Genomic DNA, 17093 nt, shown 5'->3' with positions numbered 1-17093 from the left:
AACAGCATTTGCAAGGAACACAAAAGCAGTTCACTACCCTATGTCCCTTTCTCCTCCAGATATACAGGCCTGCTACTACCTTGGGCAAGCCCAGCATATGCCACTAACAGTGTTTAGGCCACACGATCCCACCAAGTTCAAAGCAAGCTCTCCATCGGCTCCCTGCTTCTTCCCTTCCCCTCCCATTCCTACAATGGATAAGAAAAGCAAAACATTTACTGCACGTAAACAAGTAGGTGGAAAAGGCTCTCTGAGCTCAAATGTGAAGTCATTGCCTACCTGATTTTGGAATTACAGGTCATTTCATTCTCAGGGTAGTGAATATCCACCGCATCCTGAATGACTGTACCATACTCATAGACTTTAATCTTCTTTGTCACTCCAGCAATGGCAAAGTAGTCACAGTCTCGGTCGAACTCAATACTGAGGAACAAAAGCATAGGTTGAGAACTGTGTAACACAATGCATGTACTTACCAGCAGTGTATTTTACCACCTAACCATTTCAGTATAGCAGAGCTGAGAATCACAATTTGCAGCAAATAACCCCATTCAGAACACCCTGATGAGGTCTGGCACACAGGCCAACAGCATAGAGTTCTTGCTCTCAAGCACTATTTTCTAATCCCTCCAAATACACCCACATCTCCATTTACTGCAACAGACTTTTTGTGCTAGCACACTTTCCCTTCACAGCCAGGATCTTTGTTTAGAGGTTTTCGAATTCAGCCATACCATCTACATTACACAGTACTCACATGTCAAAGCTGGCAGCTCGCCCTGGAAACATAAGTATGGAAACATACTTAACATTCAGCTGTATGTTCTACGATCAACATACTATAGGATGACTGCCCATTGTTTTCTCTCTGTTACATTGCTGCATCCCTTCGCTCTTATATACAATGAACTCTGAAGTGTTAATACAGAAGAAATCAGTATTTGTGAGAAAAACCCTTCAAAATTCCCCGAGTAACAACAGAGGGTTGAAATATGTATTGGCAGTACTGTAAAAACCATGCACGATATGACTGCCACTCTGGGTTGTTCATGGAAACAGAGGTGCCTTCTTCCTTGAACTGCAGGGCAAGTTTGTAATAGACATCAATGAAGTTGAAAGTAAAAGCAGTCACCTTCTAACAAAGTTAAGCTGCAAATGAGAAAAGCCTGAGGTTGTACATGAAATACATCTGAGAGAAAGACAGGCAGCAAGTTATAAACAGCGAATGTCATAGCTACCTTTACAGTTTGGAAGGGCTTGAAAGAAATCTATTAGACATCCAGCAGTCAGGAAAATAAACCTGCTTCTCCTAGGATCTCCTCCCTGCCTGCAGCCCATGCCACTGCAGGCAAGGCAGGGTGAATTTGCACAGACACCTACCTCCTTCCAGGAGGATCAGCCTCCCCAAGACAAGCTTGCTACTCCCCCAGAAAGGGTTTGGAGGTTCCTATGATCAGTAAGCAGCTCTCCTCAAGACTCTTGCCTAAGCAATCAATCTTTGCAAGGTCTCCTTTCAGATCCTTCCACTCAGTAATTCATTTCAATTTCTGTTCTCCCTATCACAAGGGACCTCCCCACCTCAAGAAGCCAGAGCATTTGTGAACTAGGCAATGAGTTCTGAATGGCAGCAGAGAAAACTTAGTTCACACTATTTTCACATTTATACACCTTGAAAAATCCCAAGATCAGGGGCATTTAAGGTACCTTTCTACAATTAGAAAGCATTACACCAGTTACAAGATGAGAGGGGGCTCTTTAGGCTGCCCCACAACTACAGCAGCTAGAGTTTTCTACCCCTTAACAAAGCTGAGAAGTCAAAAGCACTGCAATACTTTCAAATTAAGCTAAATTTAAATGCCAACAGAATTTTCAAGTCCTTGTAAAGAAGATATCATCAAGTTATTTTTAAACTATGGAAAGAAAGGACTGTTGATATGCAGTCTGACAGTATAAAATAATTAAATGACACAGCCTGCAACTTGGCCTTTTAACTAAGGCACCTAAACTCCTAAGTAGTAGCAGGAGACAGTTCCACTCAGAATTGCCTGCTGTCATGAGGAGAAACAAGCTAGTTGGGTCAAACCTGCAAAATCGCAGGACTCCAACAGGCAAAGAAAAGGAACGTGCTCTCATCTGGGGAATAAAGCAAGCAACTATGAATCTATTTAAACAGGAGAGCAAAGAAAAAAAAGTCATCTAAGCATCCAGACTGCTACCCTCTGCCCTAGATCTACCCTAGTCTAATCACTTTTCATACAAACATGACCAAAGCACCATTCAGACCTACCTTATCTTAGCTCACCCTATTTTATGGAAGAATTTTATAATTGAAAGCCTGCATAACAATACAATGGATTTACTTATACCACACTCTTAACTGAACCACTCTCTCTGCTTCTGCTCACTGCCCTGTGGATTCAGGTAAAGCGCAACTAAACTGATGGCAGCGATTAATCTACTTGAATTCAATTTATACCCTTAGCCTTCTGCTAAGGAAAAAAAATAATGTATTACAATGTCTGGTAAAAAGCCAAGTTATTAGAACAGAATAAAACCTCTCTCAGCCAAGGTGGGTTTGCTTCTCTAGCTTTAGTGGATTTGTTTTTTTTTTTTAATAGAGACACGCTGTAGACATAACAAATGAGTATTTCGGTATGTCTGTAGAAGTTAACACATCATTAAAAGAATTAATAAAAAGCATCAACCAATAAAATTGACTGTCAGTCCTGTGACCTTTGAAGCAGGGAGAAAAACAGATGCAGAAACAAATCATCACCTGTACAGATGTTTGCTGGCTGAGAGAGAGGCAGGCAAACCAAACACAGCAAGATTAACACATACTCGCACCTTGGCTTCCATCACCTTTGTACAGTCCTGATGCAACAAGTGTTCTCATTTTCTAATCAGTGGGAGATACACAAATTAAAACATTAATGATCTAAGTACCTAATCCAGGGGATTCTTTACCATATAAAAGTATTCTTCATATTTGCAAAGCTCCGCTTCCCCATGGACTGATCAGGCTTAGGACAAACAGACAACTTGCATAGCAACATTTATTTTCATGGTTTTTTTTTCTCCTACAAGTCTTCTAAATATGTTTAACATTAAGCAAAGCTTGTTTGTATTTAACATCTCAACGGTATTACTGTAACCCACTGTTCCAAATCTTTTCTGTCAATATAAGCACTTGCCTATACACAAGCTTATCTATATGTAAATTGACAAGAGGACTTAGTTTTATTTTGTCAAAAGACACAACAGGGCCAGCTCTTAAGAACAACATTCTGGTTTGCAGGTGATACATTTCTACAGTTGAATTGAAAGTCGTAAGTACAATGATAATATGCAATAAAGTAATAAGAAATACTTCAGCCTTTTTTGTCAAAAAAGGCCACTGAGTTGAGAGATAGCTAGACAACAGCATCCACTTCAGTTGGGGAGAGGCACAGTGCCACCAGTGAACCAAAGAAATGCAAAATGTTCGTGCAATGGTTTCTAATGTCCTGCTACAAAAAGAGCAATGTGTTTTTGTAGTACTATTTTTAAGCAGATTTAACATGGGACTGACAATGAATGTTTTCAGCATCCCAGAGGGCAGATGCAGTACCAACTGGCTACATGTACTTACAAACCTACCTCAGTCCTCCTCTAAACTCCACATATCTGACCAAAGACTAGCTGAATTTTGATAAGGAGTCTTTTGGGAACACAGTATATCCTGAATATTTGGAAATGAACTTATAAATGTGCAACACTATTTACTTCTAAAAATCAAATTGAAAAGAACTGATTGTTTTGTTCTAGGGAAAACAGAAGAGAGAGCTCCTATTCCCAAGTCACTGAGGTTTTTTTTTCTCCAAGAAATTAATGATCAGTGTTCTATGGAGATACCACTAAGAGCTGCTAGAAAGTAAACACATTCTCAAGGATTCTGGTTCCTCTGCTGATTATCTTTATTCTTGATCTGTGAAAATATAAATCAATTGCTTTATTTTAACGCTAAAACCTAGAGCTACAAGTGCTTTCCAAAGTTAAAAAATGGAATTACAAAATAAATTGCTTCTGAAGCATGTCTGGAAGCTTGGCTTGTGTTGAGGGTAGACCAGTGGGGAAAGACAAAAGAGCAAGCATTTACCAGTTCTGCCACTGTATAAAGCCTTGCTACATCTGCATCCTGATGGTGCATGAAGTTGTTCTCTATCCCAGGAGGACACACTGGAGTTAGAGAATACATAGATGGGCAACTAAATTGATTAAAGTAATGAAGCAGCTGCCTTACCATAAGGGTTATGAACAAGGTGACACTTGCTGGTGTTCAGTAAGTCACTTCACACTAGAACTAGGAGGCACTCATCACAAGATTGATTTGGGACAGACAAGGAGTTTCCCCACCCTCAGTTACACTTTAAAAACCACACAGACAATCCAAGTACTTACTCCTGCAAGATGTAATGGTGGCACACTGAATATGAGAATCATAATCCATGAACAACTGATCCATACCACACATTGACAAAAATAAATGTGGATATACCCTTCAGTATGCTCAACAAAATGATTGTGGATCATTTGATTTGGATCTCAATAAGACAACTCCACAAGCAGTGACTAGGCTGGCATGCTCTGTGGTCTTCTGTAGGGACAGCATAGGGCCACATGCCCTCCAAACCAACCCCTGAGGCACCTTACACTGTACTTGACGTCACAGCTTGAAGCACCCTAAGGGTTAGACTGGAGGGGCACCTAGCCCAGCAAGCTTCTGTGAAAAATGGGCACATGCTGTATCCATTCTTCCAAATCAGGATAAGGGGGTGGTTGCAATTAACTGCATCTGCCTTTAACTAACTGCACCACTAATCACAATTAAAGGTCTGCAACCAACTACTCCTCTACCCTTTCCATACACACCCTATAATTGCTACCATAATCACAAATGCCTCAATACTGACTTGGTAATGATTTCTGTGACTGTAGGAGTTGCCATTTCCATGAAGCAGATGACTAGTCCCTCTTAAGGGACTAAACATATACATATTTTCCTCCCTGACATACCAAAGCCTTTCAATTATACTTCTACCTAATATGGTGCCGTTTCTGCTTCTCTGACCCTGACCCCTGTCTTGCTGTGGCCCCATATTTAATTGCAACATGGATATGTTCAAAGTTTGAGGGGAGTTAACTGGCGAGAGAAAGGAGAGACAACAATGGCAGCTTTTGCTCTTCACATACATTTCCTTAAAGTCTTTCTCACTCTGTGCTGCAACTCCCTGCTCCCTGAAGTATGTCCTGTCACTTCTAAGAATCCCAAATCTCATGACTTACAGCCATTTCCAGTGCCCATCTTGAGGCACTTAAACATTAGAAATTTAAGTTACAATCTTGACACCATGGCCACCACTGCAGGCTGTTCAGCACCTGCGGTCAGTACAGATATTGGTATTAATATCACATCTGAGAGACTGTTTTTACAGCAGATTGGTATTTTAAGGCAAAGTAATTAGTGTCACTAAGCATGCACTAACATACTAATTTGTAGTTTTTAAAATCAAAGCTATACTCAAGCATAGGAAGCTGCTATTACAGCACTCAGATTTTGTGCTCTATCAGCTCAAAGTCTAGAAGTTGCTACATACAGTAGCGAAGGCTACAGAGACAAAACATGAAGTTTCAGAAAAAGTTTGGGGTCTTTTCTGTTTTTCTGTTGCTGTTTTTTTTTCTGTGTTTTTTTTTTTTTTTAAATAAAGTAACAAGTTACATTAGTTACTCTTCATGCCAGAGCACCACCTAAATGGAAGTCACTGCTGCTATTTCAAAGTCCTTAACCTGTGCCACAGGGACAAGGATAGATCAGCACTGGTTGAATTTATTACTCAATTCAAACCCCTGTGCTGTAAGATGTTTTCCAAAATATAAACTGAGCCAGCATACCATAAACCCATGCGGGTTACTGCAGTCTCTACTCAAAAAGGACCACTTTAAGAAAAACCCTTCAATTTTCTAGACTGCTATATGTATAAATTAAAACGTATAAACATAACTCCCCATAAGTACATTCTACCAGAGAGTGAACACCTTCATCTCTAACAATCATATTAATCTGGGTTTGATGTGATCCCCAGATTACCAGAAAAATTGCCAGATTTGTCCTCTAATCAAGGTAAAGTTACTTTGGCTACTATAATTATGACCTCTCAATATATCAGATTCAAATCTAATGGAAGTCTAATGAAAACTGTGAGACAGAGGGCCCCCAAGCTATTTCAGTTTGATCCCATTCCTTGGAGTTGCTTTGGATATTCCAGCTCCAGGTTCAGCAGCACCAGCTGCTGCGGAATGCACCACAGGTACCCTCCCCTGCTACCACACCTCCTCCAGGCTTCAAACTTTTGCTGTGAATATGCTCTCCCTAAGCAAACCTCTATTTGAAGCATAAAGATAAGACACTAGAAAGCTCTGCACGTTGATTATCTTCAACCCTTTCACAGCTGGGACGCAGGCAAGAAGGGCACTGTAGCAGTTCACTAAAGCCTGCACTGCACAGAGGACAGTCCTTAGCTCTGGGCTGCTCTGGGCAAACATTATTGCACCAGTCACACGGCAGTCACACTTTCAACAGCCTTCTTGCAGCCCTAGTAGCCTGGAGTTCTATTTTGCTCTGTTTGAAGAAAGGCATAAAAAAGGTACCACGGTGACAAAGTAATGTCATTAGATCTAGTTCTAGGTGTACTTCATGCTTACAAAACCCCTTTTAAGTGTAATGAAATGCAATCAGTTCCAACAGACCGCTTAGCAATACTCCTGTTCCATAAAGAGCTTGTTCAAAGAAGAATATTAAATCTGAATGTAGGAGGTTTGGTGGGCTTAGATCCATCTCACAGCTCTGAAATCAAACCCAACAGAGCTACTTTCATGCTTTGTCACTGCTAGATAAAACAGTCTTCTTTTAAACCCAATGAGAGAATATACTACAATATGAGATTAATTGTGCTACCTGCAATAGCTCAACTTCCAGAGCCAGGATGCTCTCTGAGGGAAGCAAGTTAAAGTGACCCTGAACCTAATCTTTTCTAAATACAACCCAAAATCTCCTAGGAAGCCATAGCAGACTTCTAGCTTTATCTGTAAGACTATAACTAGAGACATCCTGTTCTACTGTATAAGGTATTTTAAATACATGTATTCAGGGGAACCTGGCTTAATTAGCACTAATGATGAGAAAACCTATAGGGAACTACTGAATTTTGCAAGCAACTGAACATAAAGCGTACTGATAAAAAGCCACTTTACTGCTAGGCGATGCTCTTCTGCATGCTGAAAAGATGATGGCAATCCCAGGGTTTATATGCCAGATACACAGAAGTACAATGAGCCAAAGCTGCTGCAAACAACTACCACACAAGTTAATGAGGATTAGATTCAGTTTTTCCACAAACACCATTTAAAATAAGCTAGAGTAGGGAATCATTAAGTAAAAAAGCCAGCAGTTAAATGCAGAATGTTTCTTACGACACTATTTAAAATACAAGCCAATTTATCAGCCTGCCCTCTACAATATTTTGGGTAACCTATTTACATTTTTAAACCAGGATTTGCCATTTTGTCCAGCTAGGCTGATACATAGTAGGTTACAACAGCTCTGACAGTAGCAGGAGCACAGCCTCAACATTACAAAATGCTACAGTGGAAAATGTTTTAAATCTCAAAACATACCCAGCTGCCTTCTTTCGGCATTCAAGCTTGGGAAACATTGCCAGGAAGAAACAGAGCAGCCTCTGCCCAAGCTGCACAAGGAGCAGGTTTGAGAGACCAAATGCTGCTCCACGCTGAGTTGCAAGGTTGTCTGCACAGTGGTACCATCTTATCAGGATTATGCCATTAAGTAGGCAGGAACTCAGCTGTGATAGATACTGAAGTGCCTTCTAAATATAAGGCCATTCGAAAGCTTGCAAGCTTGTTTTCAAGCCTTCACATTTATTACTATGCCAACAAGGATTTTGTTTCTTCAAAATCGAGTGCAGAAGCTGCTGACATAGCTACAGAGAAAAGGGAACAAGTACACATGAAAAAGCTCAGCACAGGAGATCTCCATCAATATTGGGACTGTAAACAACACAGTCCATTCATAGGCTCCAATTCATGATTCCATGATTCTGACACGATTTAGCTGTATGTAGCAGCTGAAGACATTTGTCTCCAGATGACCACACTGCCAGAGGTCCCATTTCTCAGAACAAACCACCACCCAGCACAGTGCCCCAGTACACAGCCTGCTGCCTTATTAACCCAAGCCTCCAAATTTGCCAGACACTGCCATTGGCTCTTCTGGCAGACACCCCACAGCAGAGCACTGGGAGGGACAGATGGGGACAGTAACCTCTTCAGACAATCCAAAAGACACTACAAATCAGTGCAACTTTCATAAATACTGTCTATGTGTCTATGTCACAGATGAGGTGTCTTGAGGAGCAAAGAATAGGCTGGGGCAACTACCTCTGATAGTCCTGCTGCCTGGCAATGACAGAATGAGGTTAAACACCATTTGACACATTTTCATCCAACTGCCAAATGCGTTTCCTGTAAGAAAATGTCACTTCATAACTTATTCTACAAAACACCTATGCAGCATATAGATCCCACACATCTTGGAAGTCTAGTAATATTAATAACCATTAGCTCTAGATAGCAAGGAAGGAAAAAAACCAAAAATATCCAAAGGCATGGTAGTGCTTTGCAGATAATGACCTCCTAGCAAATTCAGGCATTTCCAACAAACATGGTTAAAGAGTTGAAAGAACACTGTAATAAGCTACAGAGATTCATGTTCTATCAATACCAGGTTTGCTTCTTCAAGCAGACACAGGAATTCACTCAACATCGAAAGAAAGCTATAAAACTGGAGGTGGGGCAGAAGAGGTGGGGAGGAGTTAAGGGAAATCTGTCTTAGCCTTTTACCAATACTGTCAGCATGGAAGCTCTGCATGTAAAATGCTGTGAAACCACAGCCTTCATGTCTTGCAAGTCCAATTCCTGAGGCCAAGACACAGCACTATTACCTGATGATAAACATTGTTACATGAGCATCAGCAGGGCAGCTACCTGCAGCCTCACAGAAAATATTTTTGTCCTGATCAGTCAAGGAGTGGATGCAATGATGCATCCTACCCTAAATATTAATCTCAGAGGACATTGCTAACACTACAGCATTCATCTTAAAGTCCTGCACTTTTACAAAGCTTCTCTTGGTTTTATTAATAAACTCCTAATTAATACAATCTTGTTTGAATTGTAAGTGGGGGATCTTAAAGTTCATTAGAAGTGAATTTTACTTTGCACTGTATGTGGCAAAGCCACATAAGGACATTGCTTCTCCTTAAAACCTAAGGCCAGATGAAGACTCTTGGCAGAAAGTAGAGAACAGAACCTCAAGTTTCTAACAAGCTGGTCATGTAACTATTTCAAGGGTACAGTTCCCAAGACTTGGAGGTCTCTAGTCCAATACCCTGCTCAGAGAGGGGGCAGCTCTTTGGTCAGATCACATTGCTCAGGGCTTTCTCCAGCCAATTCTTGAATACCCCTGAGGATGAAGAAGTTTGCACAACCTCTTTGGGAAGCTCCAGGCTGCAGCTAGTGACCACTACATGACATTTGCCAAGAAATGGAATTTGCTTATGTAAACTGTACAAAGTTTCCTCAACATATTAAAAATCCCACAAAAAGAAAAAAAATTGTTTAATACATTTAGGTTAAAAGCTGATTCCCAAATTCATCAAAACACCATTCAATACTTTTAACAGACCATTCATAAAAATGTATGAAGTTTAAATCAAAATAATAATTAAAAAAAAAACAACAAAACCCCACATGTAATTATCTGCAAATGGAGATAGGTTTGAAGTCTTAAGAGAAAGAGAGCTTCCTACTATCATATAGTCTCAAGTTACTAGGAAAATAACCAAAATTAAAAACCAGCATTCCACTGGTGGCCATGCAAGTACCATTCATTAACTTATCAATTTTGAGCTACTTAAGTTTGACCCCTAAAAGTGAAAGCTTATATTGATGGAAGAACACATGCCTCTCTCTGCAGTGTCACTGCACTCACCAGGCTTACTTTTCAGGTGAAGACTAGAGATACGAGCAGATACACTCTTGTCTGGTTTCATAGCTGCTTTTGGTACTAGCAGCCCATCTGAGGGCTATGTTACATAGTTTAGATTGTCTCTGAAATGAGATCTGTATGACCCTTCGGCTGGGTACCAGTCACATTTAGCTTCTGCTCAAGGGGATCTAGACCACAGCTATGTACTAGGAAATGTATGGGTTCTGCACTACAGAGAAAAAGAAGAGAAAGTAAGGGAAAGGCTCTGTACTTTGCTGTCACTAAACAAAACCTTATTTCAGCCCCAGCCCCCTTCTGGTCTATGGATCAAACATTAGACAAAATAAGGCAAGAACCACACGAGAAACACAAGCTTCAAGTAGGTTCAGGGTATTATATTTCAAGCTTCATCAGCTACTCTGCAGTTCAAGTCTCTTTATCCAAGCATTTCTCTTTTCCTTCCAGTTGTGGGAACAGTCTAAATAAGGCAGATCCATCCACAGTTTTGAGCTGCCACTTGTAAATAAGAGTCCATTTACAGAATGATTCATTTAATAGGCTATATGAAAAATTCAGCCCTTCTCATCTCTCATCTTCAAGGAACAGTGTGAGACATAATCCTACAAAGGATAAATCCACTTACATTTCTTTTATTTCTCTTTACCACAGAGATAGAAGCACTGCTGGTCACAAACGTAATAAAATGGCTCATCTAACCCTAGCTAGCCCAGGACATTAAAAATAAGATAGAACATCTCAATAAATACATGGAAAACATACTCCTAATGGATAGTTTTCCTTTTAAGCTCACCTTTGAAGAAAGGGTTTCAGGTCATGTTACTGAAAGGTTAACACAAAAACACAGCCTTGAAACTGACAATTGTACTGTTTGAATGTTAAGAGAAACCTGTACACATCTTGTTCATTACTTAGAGGCAACGGAGTAACAAGCAAGCAATAGGGGAGGGGAGAAATAATGGACTCAAGATTCAACAGATGATTTGAGTAAGGTTTCAACAGTCAAACGCCAAGCTGTTTCTTTCCCTCTCTCTAATCACTACGCTTCTAAATAGCTGTCTTTTGGATAGTTAGCTACCCAAAACCCTTCAGATGTCATTTTGAGACCTTTCAGAAAAACGTTAAGCTCGCTTAAAAGAATCTGAAGCCCGAGCACATGACAAAACACCGCACCAATTGCCTCCAAGCATCAGGGCAAAGAAACAGACAAATGTATCCATGTTTCCACCAGACCTGGGAACCTCTCAGCAGGAGAACCAGCTTTCCTTTAGCCAGGTTTCAGACAGACATCTTGCTGTAGCCTGTTTCTTGGATTTTTCCGTTCTTTTAAGATGAGAGACTGACACATTATTCTCCAAAGGCCTCTGACAGTGCAAAAGCAATTTTCTACATAAATCATTGTAATGCTAACACTGCAGTTTACAGACTCATCTTTAAAAGAAAGCCTTTACATTTACTACCACAGCAAGCAGAGAAAAGTTAAGCTCTGACAACCGCTCTGCGGGGGGATAATAAATGGAAAATTTATTCCTTGGTCAATTCTAACAAAAAAAAAAAACAAGCCCCAAAACAAAACCAAAACCAAACAAAACCAAACAACACCAAAAAAACCTCAAACCTTAATATACTTGTGAAAACCATGCAAATACTTTGTACTTAAGAGAACCGAGTGCATAACTCCCAACATTTAGTATACTGAGTTACGTGTACATTCATATCGCAGATGTACTGAAAGTCCCCCAGTGTTAAAGCAAAACTGAGCAATTTGCAATGCCTTGAACATGTTTTCACTGAGCATTCTTCTCTGCTAATCTTTTTCTCAAAGCAAATCTGGGAAGAAATAAAGTACTGAGGGGTCCAAGTTCTGCTTGGGGGCACATTTCTAAGCAATGTAGGGAAGATCTCCCTCACTGGGCTTACGACCATGCTGCCTGCACCTTTCTGTGTAAGCCCGTAAACCCGCGATAGAAATCGCACAGCTTTGGGCACCGGCCCCGCATCGGTCCCCGATCCCCGCCCGCAGCCCTCCACTGCCGGCACGGCAGCGGACGGCTGCCATCGTGCGGACGCCATACGGCCGCCGGAGCGCCGCCAGCCCAGCAAGGCGAGCCCCTGCCAGGCTGGGGAAACCGGGAACTGGGGGTCAGGGCATGGGCTTATCCTCCCTTCCTCCCAAAGGGTGACTGCAGATTTCTCAAGTGAGTATTCCATTAGAGTTTTTATAGTAACAGAGCATGCATAGTATCGTTTGCGGTCTTCTTATTAGTCCTCAAGTCCAGACATTCATAAATAATATGCTTGTGGCAAGGCACTTAGGAGAGCAGTGCTGCTGCTCAGTTTCAGGTTTTCTCTGGCCTGCTTATATAGTCTTTAATTACACTCCATACTGTTACCATAAACCCAGTTTTATTTCTCTTCTAAATAAATTTCAGGGTTTTGAAGATAAGGAATAGTAGATCTTTTGGAGTCCAGTGTGTGAGCTCCATGTAGGGTAAAAGGAATGCAAACCGAATAGTCTTGTATTTAGTCCATTTGTAACAACAGGGTTGTTTTGTTTTGGTGGGTTTGGTGTGGGTTTTTTTTTTGTTTGTTTGTTTTTTTTGTTGTTGTTTTTTTTTTGGGGGGGTGGTTTTTTTTGTTTGTTTTGGTTTTTCAACAAAAATAAGTACAAGGAAGTCTAACTTCCTGCCAATTCTACTTTTATTCTTAGGTATACTTAAAAACCCTTTAGAGTACTTTCCAAAAAGTATGAGGATTCCTTACTTAACTTTACATTTGCTTTGCATTTAAATTGAGTTTGTCTCAATAGCAACAGCTAAACAGCAAGACTTACTTTTTTTGTCATTTCACCAGCATTTCCTACAGCATGTCTAGGAACACCTTTAGAAATCAGTGCAGCAGACCAAGTAATCAATAAAACTTTTCACAGCTTTTAAAAAAATGAAAATAAAGCTTTTAAAGCACCCCAATAATTAATTTGGCCCACCCAGAGGTACTTAAAGCTGCTCTTTTATTATCTTAAGATGCCATCACCAAGACATACACCTCATTTAGCTTCATAGAATTTCCTTCTGAACTTGAGCCTATTAATTTGGATAAATAACAGTGATGAACAGAGAAGTATGCTAGCCAACACAATGTATGTAAACTCTTGACTAACAAATTCAGACTTCAAGAGAACTGTTTGGATAGCCAGAAGCTAATAGGAGCAGCAGCACATTCAGCTTTACCTGTTCATCAAGGACATGCTCAGATATGAACAGTCTTACTCAGCCCACATACTAAAACCCTTAAAAATTTCTTAAATGCTTTTAAGAATAAAAAGTATGAGCAGGGGAGAACATTTAGTGGTAAGCAGAATTATCTTTCAGTTAAAACTGCAGATTCTAGAATTGGCTTGGATGGAGGCCCCATTATCTTCACTTTACGAACAGTAACACATACTTCTCAAACATATATTTCACCAAGAATTATAATGCCTTCAAAACAGGAGTGAGATTTACTGCCCTTCCAGCACTTTCTAACCAAATACCAGAAAAATGCTGCTTTTGCAGAATGTCAAGGAGAAGAAAGGGCAAAGGAGCAAAATCCAACCCGTGCTGAAGTTGGTAGCTGAGTAAGTTTGTCTATGTTGCAGTGAGATTCCCATCTGCATTTCATTGCAGCTAGTGTGAACCCAATCAGAGCAGGTTAAATATACGTCAGATCAGTGATTATTGTGTTCTGACCTCTGTGGCTAAGTCAGACATTATACATTCCTGCTATGTATTGCAGTAGTTAGGCAATCAATGTGGTTTTAAAAGTATGTATTCTGTGCTACACATGCCTCCATTTCTTCACATAGAGCAAATTTCTCAGGGTACGTCAACAAATATTCAAGCTGTTCTGTTACTGTCTGAATGGTCCCTTCGTAAAGCCTTAGATCAAGATTCAAAACCCAAGTTCAATTCATTGTGTCACTTTAATGTTTCTTTCAAGACATGAAGCATGGCCACTTTGGATCTGCTGCTCCCCTTGAATATACATACAATATAGAGATATTACTTTTCTCCCTCAGAAGGTTGCATTTAAATTTGTGAAACATGCCTGTAAGAAGCTAACAGAGCCTGCGCATATGCCTTGCTGAAAAGATTTACCAGTTAACATATTGCATCATTTTTTCCACCACAACCACCTCCAAACAAGCTACCACAGACTAATTAAGTGCCCCAGGGTGTGTTTCCACAGCTGCTGAAACCAGTTTAAGGTTAGGGTTGTTGACAGGTCCCATGTGATCTCTTAAGCCTGATCTCTAAGGAAGCTGGTTCATGGAGCTAAACAAGAAGAAACTAATTCTATTGCAAGACAGTCGATAGCATTTCACCCATTAAGTGTCTAAACTGGTCCACAGGAAGCTCAGATGAGCTTCAGCAGCAGCACACAGGACATGACCACCCAGTATGGCAAGGGATACATAGCTGTTGTTGGCAAAAACTGAGCTGTCACACTGGCTCTACCACAATTATCCCCCCACTGGTATTTAGCACTGTAAACATAGCTTCTAATGCTCAGAAGTCTAAGAATAGCAATTAAAAACTGCTGAATTTTTTAGTATTTGCCATTACGATTGGATCTACCAACAATATTTAAAAATACCACAGAACCTTAAAACTACCGACACCAAGCAAGACTGACGCATCCTAAACTGCTAGAACTGCATCACAACACAACTATACTAACATACAGAGGACTGTCCATACAATACACTTTGTGCTTTATTACAACAGCTGGAGATACTAAATGGCACCTCAAAGGTTCTGAATTCAGCCTTGATCAACACCAATGGGAATAAAAGGTACTACAACTGTACTTGAGTGCCTTCACAGATCAAAGGTAATCAATAAATCTGCAAAAATGCTTTTGGGAAACAAAGTGTTATGTATGTACACACCATAACTTGTTGAATACAGGTTATTAACTCAGCCTCAGGGCAGCCTGTATCAGCATGACACACACCATCAGAGCCACATTGTATCTTACCTGGATACTATGCTAGAACCATTGTAGAGGTCACTGGCATAAGACAGTGTGGCCAGAGGTCGGACAGAGTTGTAGCGCGTGAACTTGGAGAGACACTCCTGAAACTCATCCAGCTGGCTTGTGGTTCTGCTGTCATCTAGGGACAAGCAGCAGCATCAGGGAGGACAGAAACAAAGAAGATAAACTCAGCAGCAAACAAACGAAAAAAAAAGAAAATAAATCAAGATGTAGTCTTCACGTGACACTATCTCTACTTGTTGACTGCGGTCAAAACCATGTTTGCTCTCACCTTTAGCATTCCCTGAAGGCAGCATGATTTTTCAGAGCACAAATTAAAGTCTTCCTACTGCAATGTTGGGTGAACTTACTGTGCTGAGAATCCACCTAGAGATTACAAATGCAGCTTTCCTGGTAAGCTCATTTATTTTATTCAAATTCAGAGCCCATGAGCCACAAAGCTATTAACAGGAAAAAATCTTTACGCATATCAAAATACACTATGTGTATATAAAACATGTCTAATTTTTTATGGAGGTGAAAATATATTCCTTTCCCTATACTTCTGTTACAATATGCCTACATTTGATGTCAGTTACATTCAAAATACTTTTACTAAAATATATTTCTCTTGTTACTCCAAAAGCAACAGAGCTAAGGGATTTGTTTCTGGTCTGGAGAAGGAAGACAAGCATGAAACTAGAAGACTCTCTTTACTGTAAATTTTGTGAAAATTATGACCTTCAGCAGACAAGGTGAAACTGAGCCAGCTTGAATAGTGATAAATATTCTGCGGGAAACTGAATAGCTTACTACAAAAGTTAAAACTAAATTGCAGTGTAGATAAAGTCATTCCTTGTTTTCCTCAGAAGTCCCAACTTTTCTCAGTATAAACAGAATTTAATGGTTTATTTAAACCATTTTAAAATTATTATAGTGACGCCACATGGGGAAGTCAGGGATCCCAAGATCACGGATCTGAAGTCAAGCATTGGGTAGAGCCTTCAGGCTTCGTAATAACCCCCAGAACTTGCAGCAATGTTCCCTGTCCTCCTCTAATGCTCCCACCCTCACTTCATCGTTTTTGCACCAGTGAAATGTACGGAAAACTGCAGTTATTGCTGTTCTCCCAGCACTAACACAGAGGACCTTGGTTTACAGGTAGTGCACACCTCATCTCCTCTTAAACTACAGCATCCACTGCAGCAGCATAGAAACCACACATACAACTCACACAGCTGAGATAAAATTCCACCCACCAGGTAAGCTATTCTTAATCCACTTCCTTATTAGCAGCATAAGGAAATGACAAAAAATTCCCCTATTATAAAGTTTTGGAAATACAGAGGCAAAAAAAAATGAAGAAGTTGATCTATAAAGGCAAAATAGATCTGTGATTTCTTGTGGAAAAACAGAATAATCACTTTTTGCACCCTGGTAATTCCTTCCCATGAGAAATCATGTGTCTCTACACTTGTAAGGCACTCTGAAGTGTCCCTTTTATGCTACTTAATGTTTGCTCGTACAAAGGAACAGTGAAGGCCAGTAATTAGCACGTTTAAGGGTAAAGACACCCTTGTTAGACATATCAAAAGGGGCAAAATGAACAAAGTGCTACTCAAAATGAGAATCATCAGCACCTGACCACTACAGGAAACAGCTCAAAAAAAAAGCACACCAGTCAATGTTTTTCAAAGATGGTTTTCTCTTTCAACACCATGATAGCAACAAATAACTGCTACTCCTTCATTTCCCCATTTCGGGATCAAGCACACAGTCCTCCTATTATTTATTCTATATCTGTGCCTGAAAAACAATGTTATTTCTCAAGGCATTTTCCTGTCAAAGTGCAAGGCCATTTCATAACTAAAGAATTATATTTTGTCTCCATTCCCTACTAGAACAGTCATAGGAACTTCATGTGAAAAGCTTTAAATCAACATCAAATCCTATTTAA

At 40.1% G+C, this 17093-nt stretch overlaps 1 protein-coding gene across 2 annotated transcripts in view; it reads right to left on the bottom strand.

Moving 5' to 3' along the window:
* The window catches only part of COP1 (COP1 E3 ubiquitin ligase), a 134336-nt gene that overhangs the window by 79150 nt on the left and 38093 nt on the right, over positions 1–17093 (bottom strand). For both annotated transcript variants that reach the window (XM_057427053.1, XM_057427054.1), the window contains exons 11-12: positions 15140–15275; positions 280–423 (exon numbers count right to left, since the gene is read on the bottom strand). In XM_057427053.1, the coding sequence (XP_057283036.1) occupies positions 280–423; positions 15140–15275 (280 nt within the window). The remainder of the gene's footprint in view (positions 1–279; positions 424–15139; positions 15276–17093) is intronic.

This window comes from Pezoporus wallicus, unplaced genomic scaffold, assembly GCF_028554395.1.
Source record: "Pezoporus wallicus isolate ANWC-B61680 ecotype Strahan unplaced genomic scaffold, APGP_CSIRO_Pwel_v1 scaffold_7107, whole genome shotgun sequence".
NCBI lineage: Eukaryota > Metazoa > Chordata > Aves > Psittaciformes > Psittacidae > Pezoporus > Pezoporus wallicus.
The sequence above is the reverse complement of the archived record's forward strand: the minus strand, read 5'-3'. Positions and strand labels throughout refer to the sequence as shown.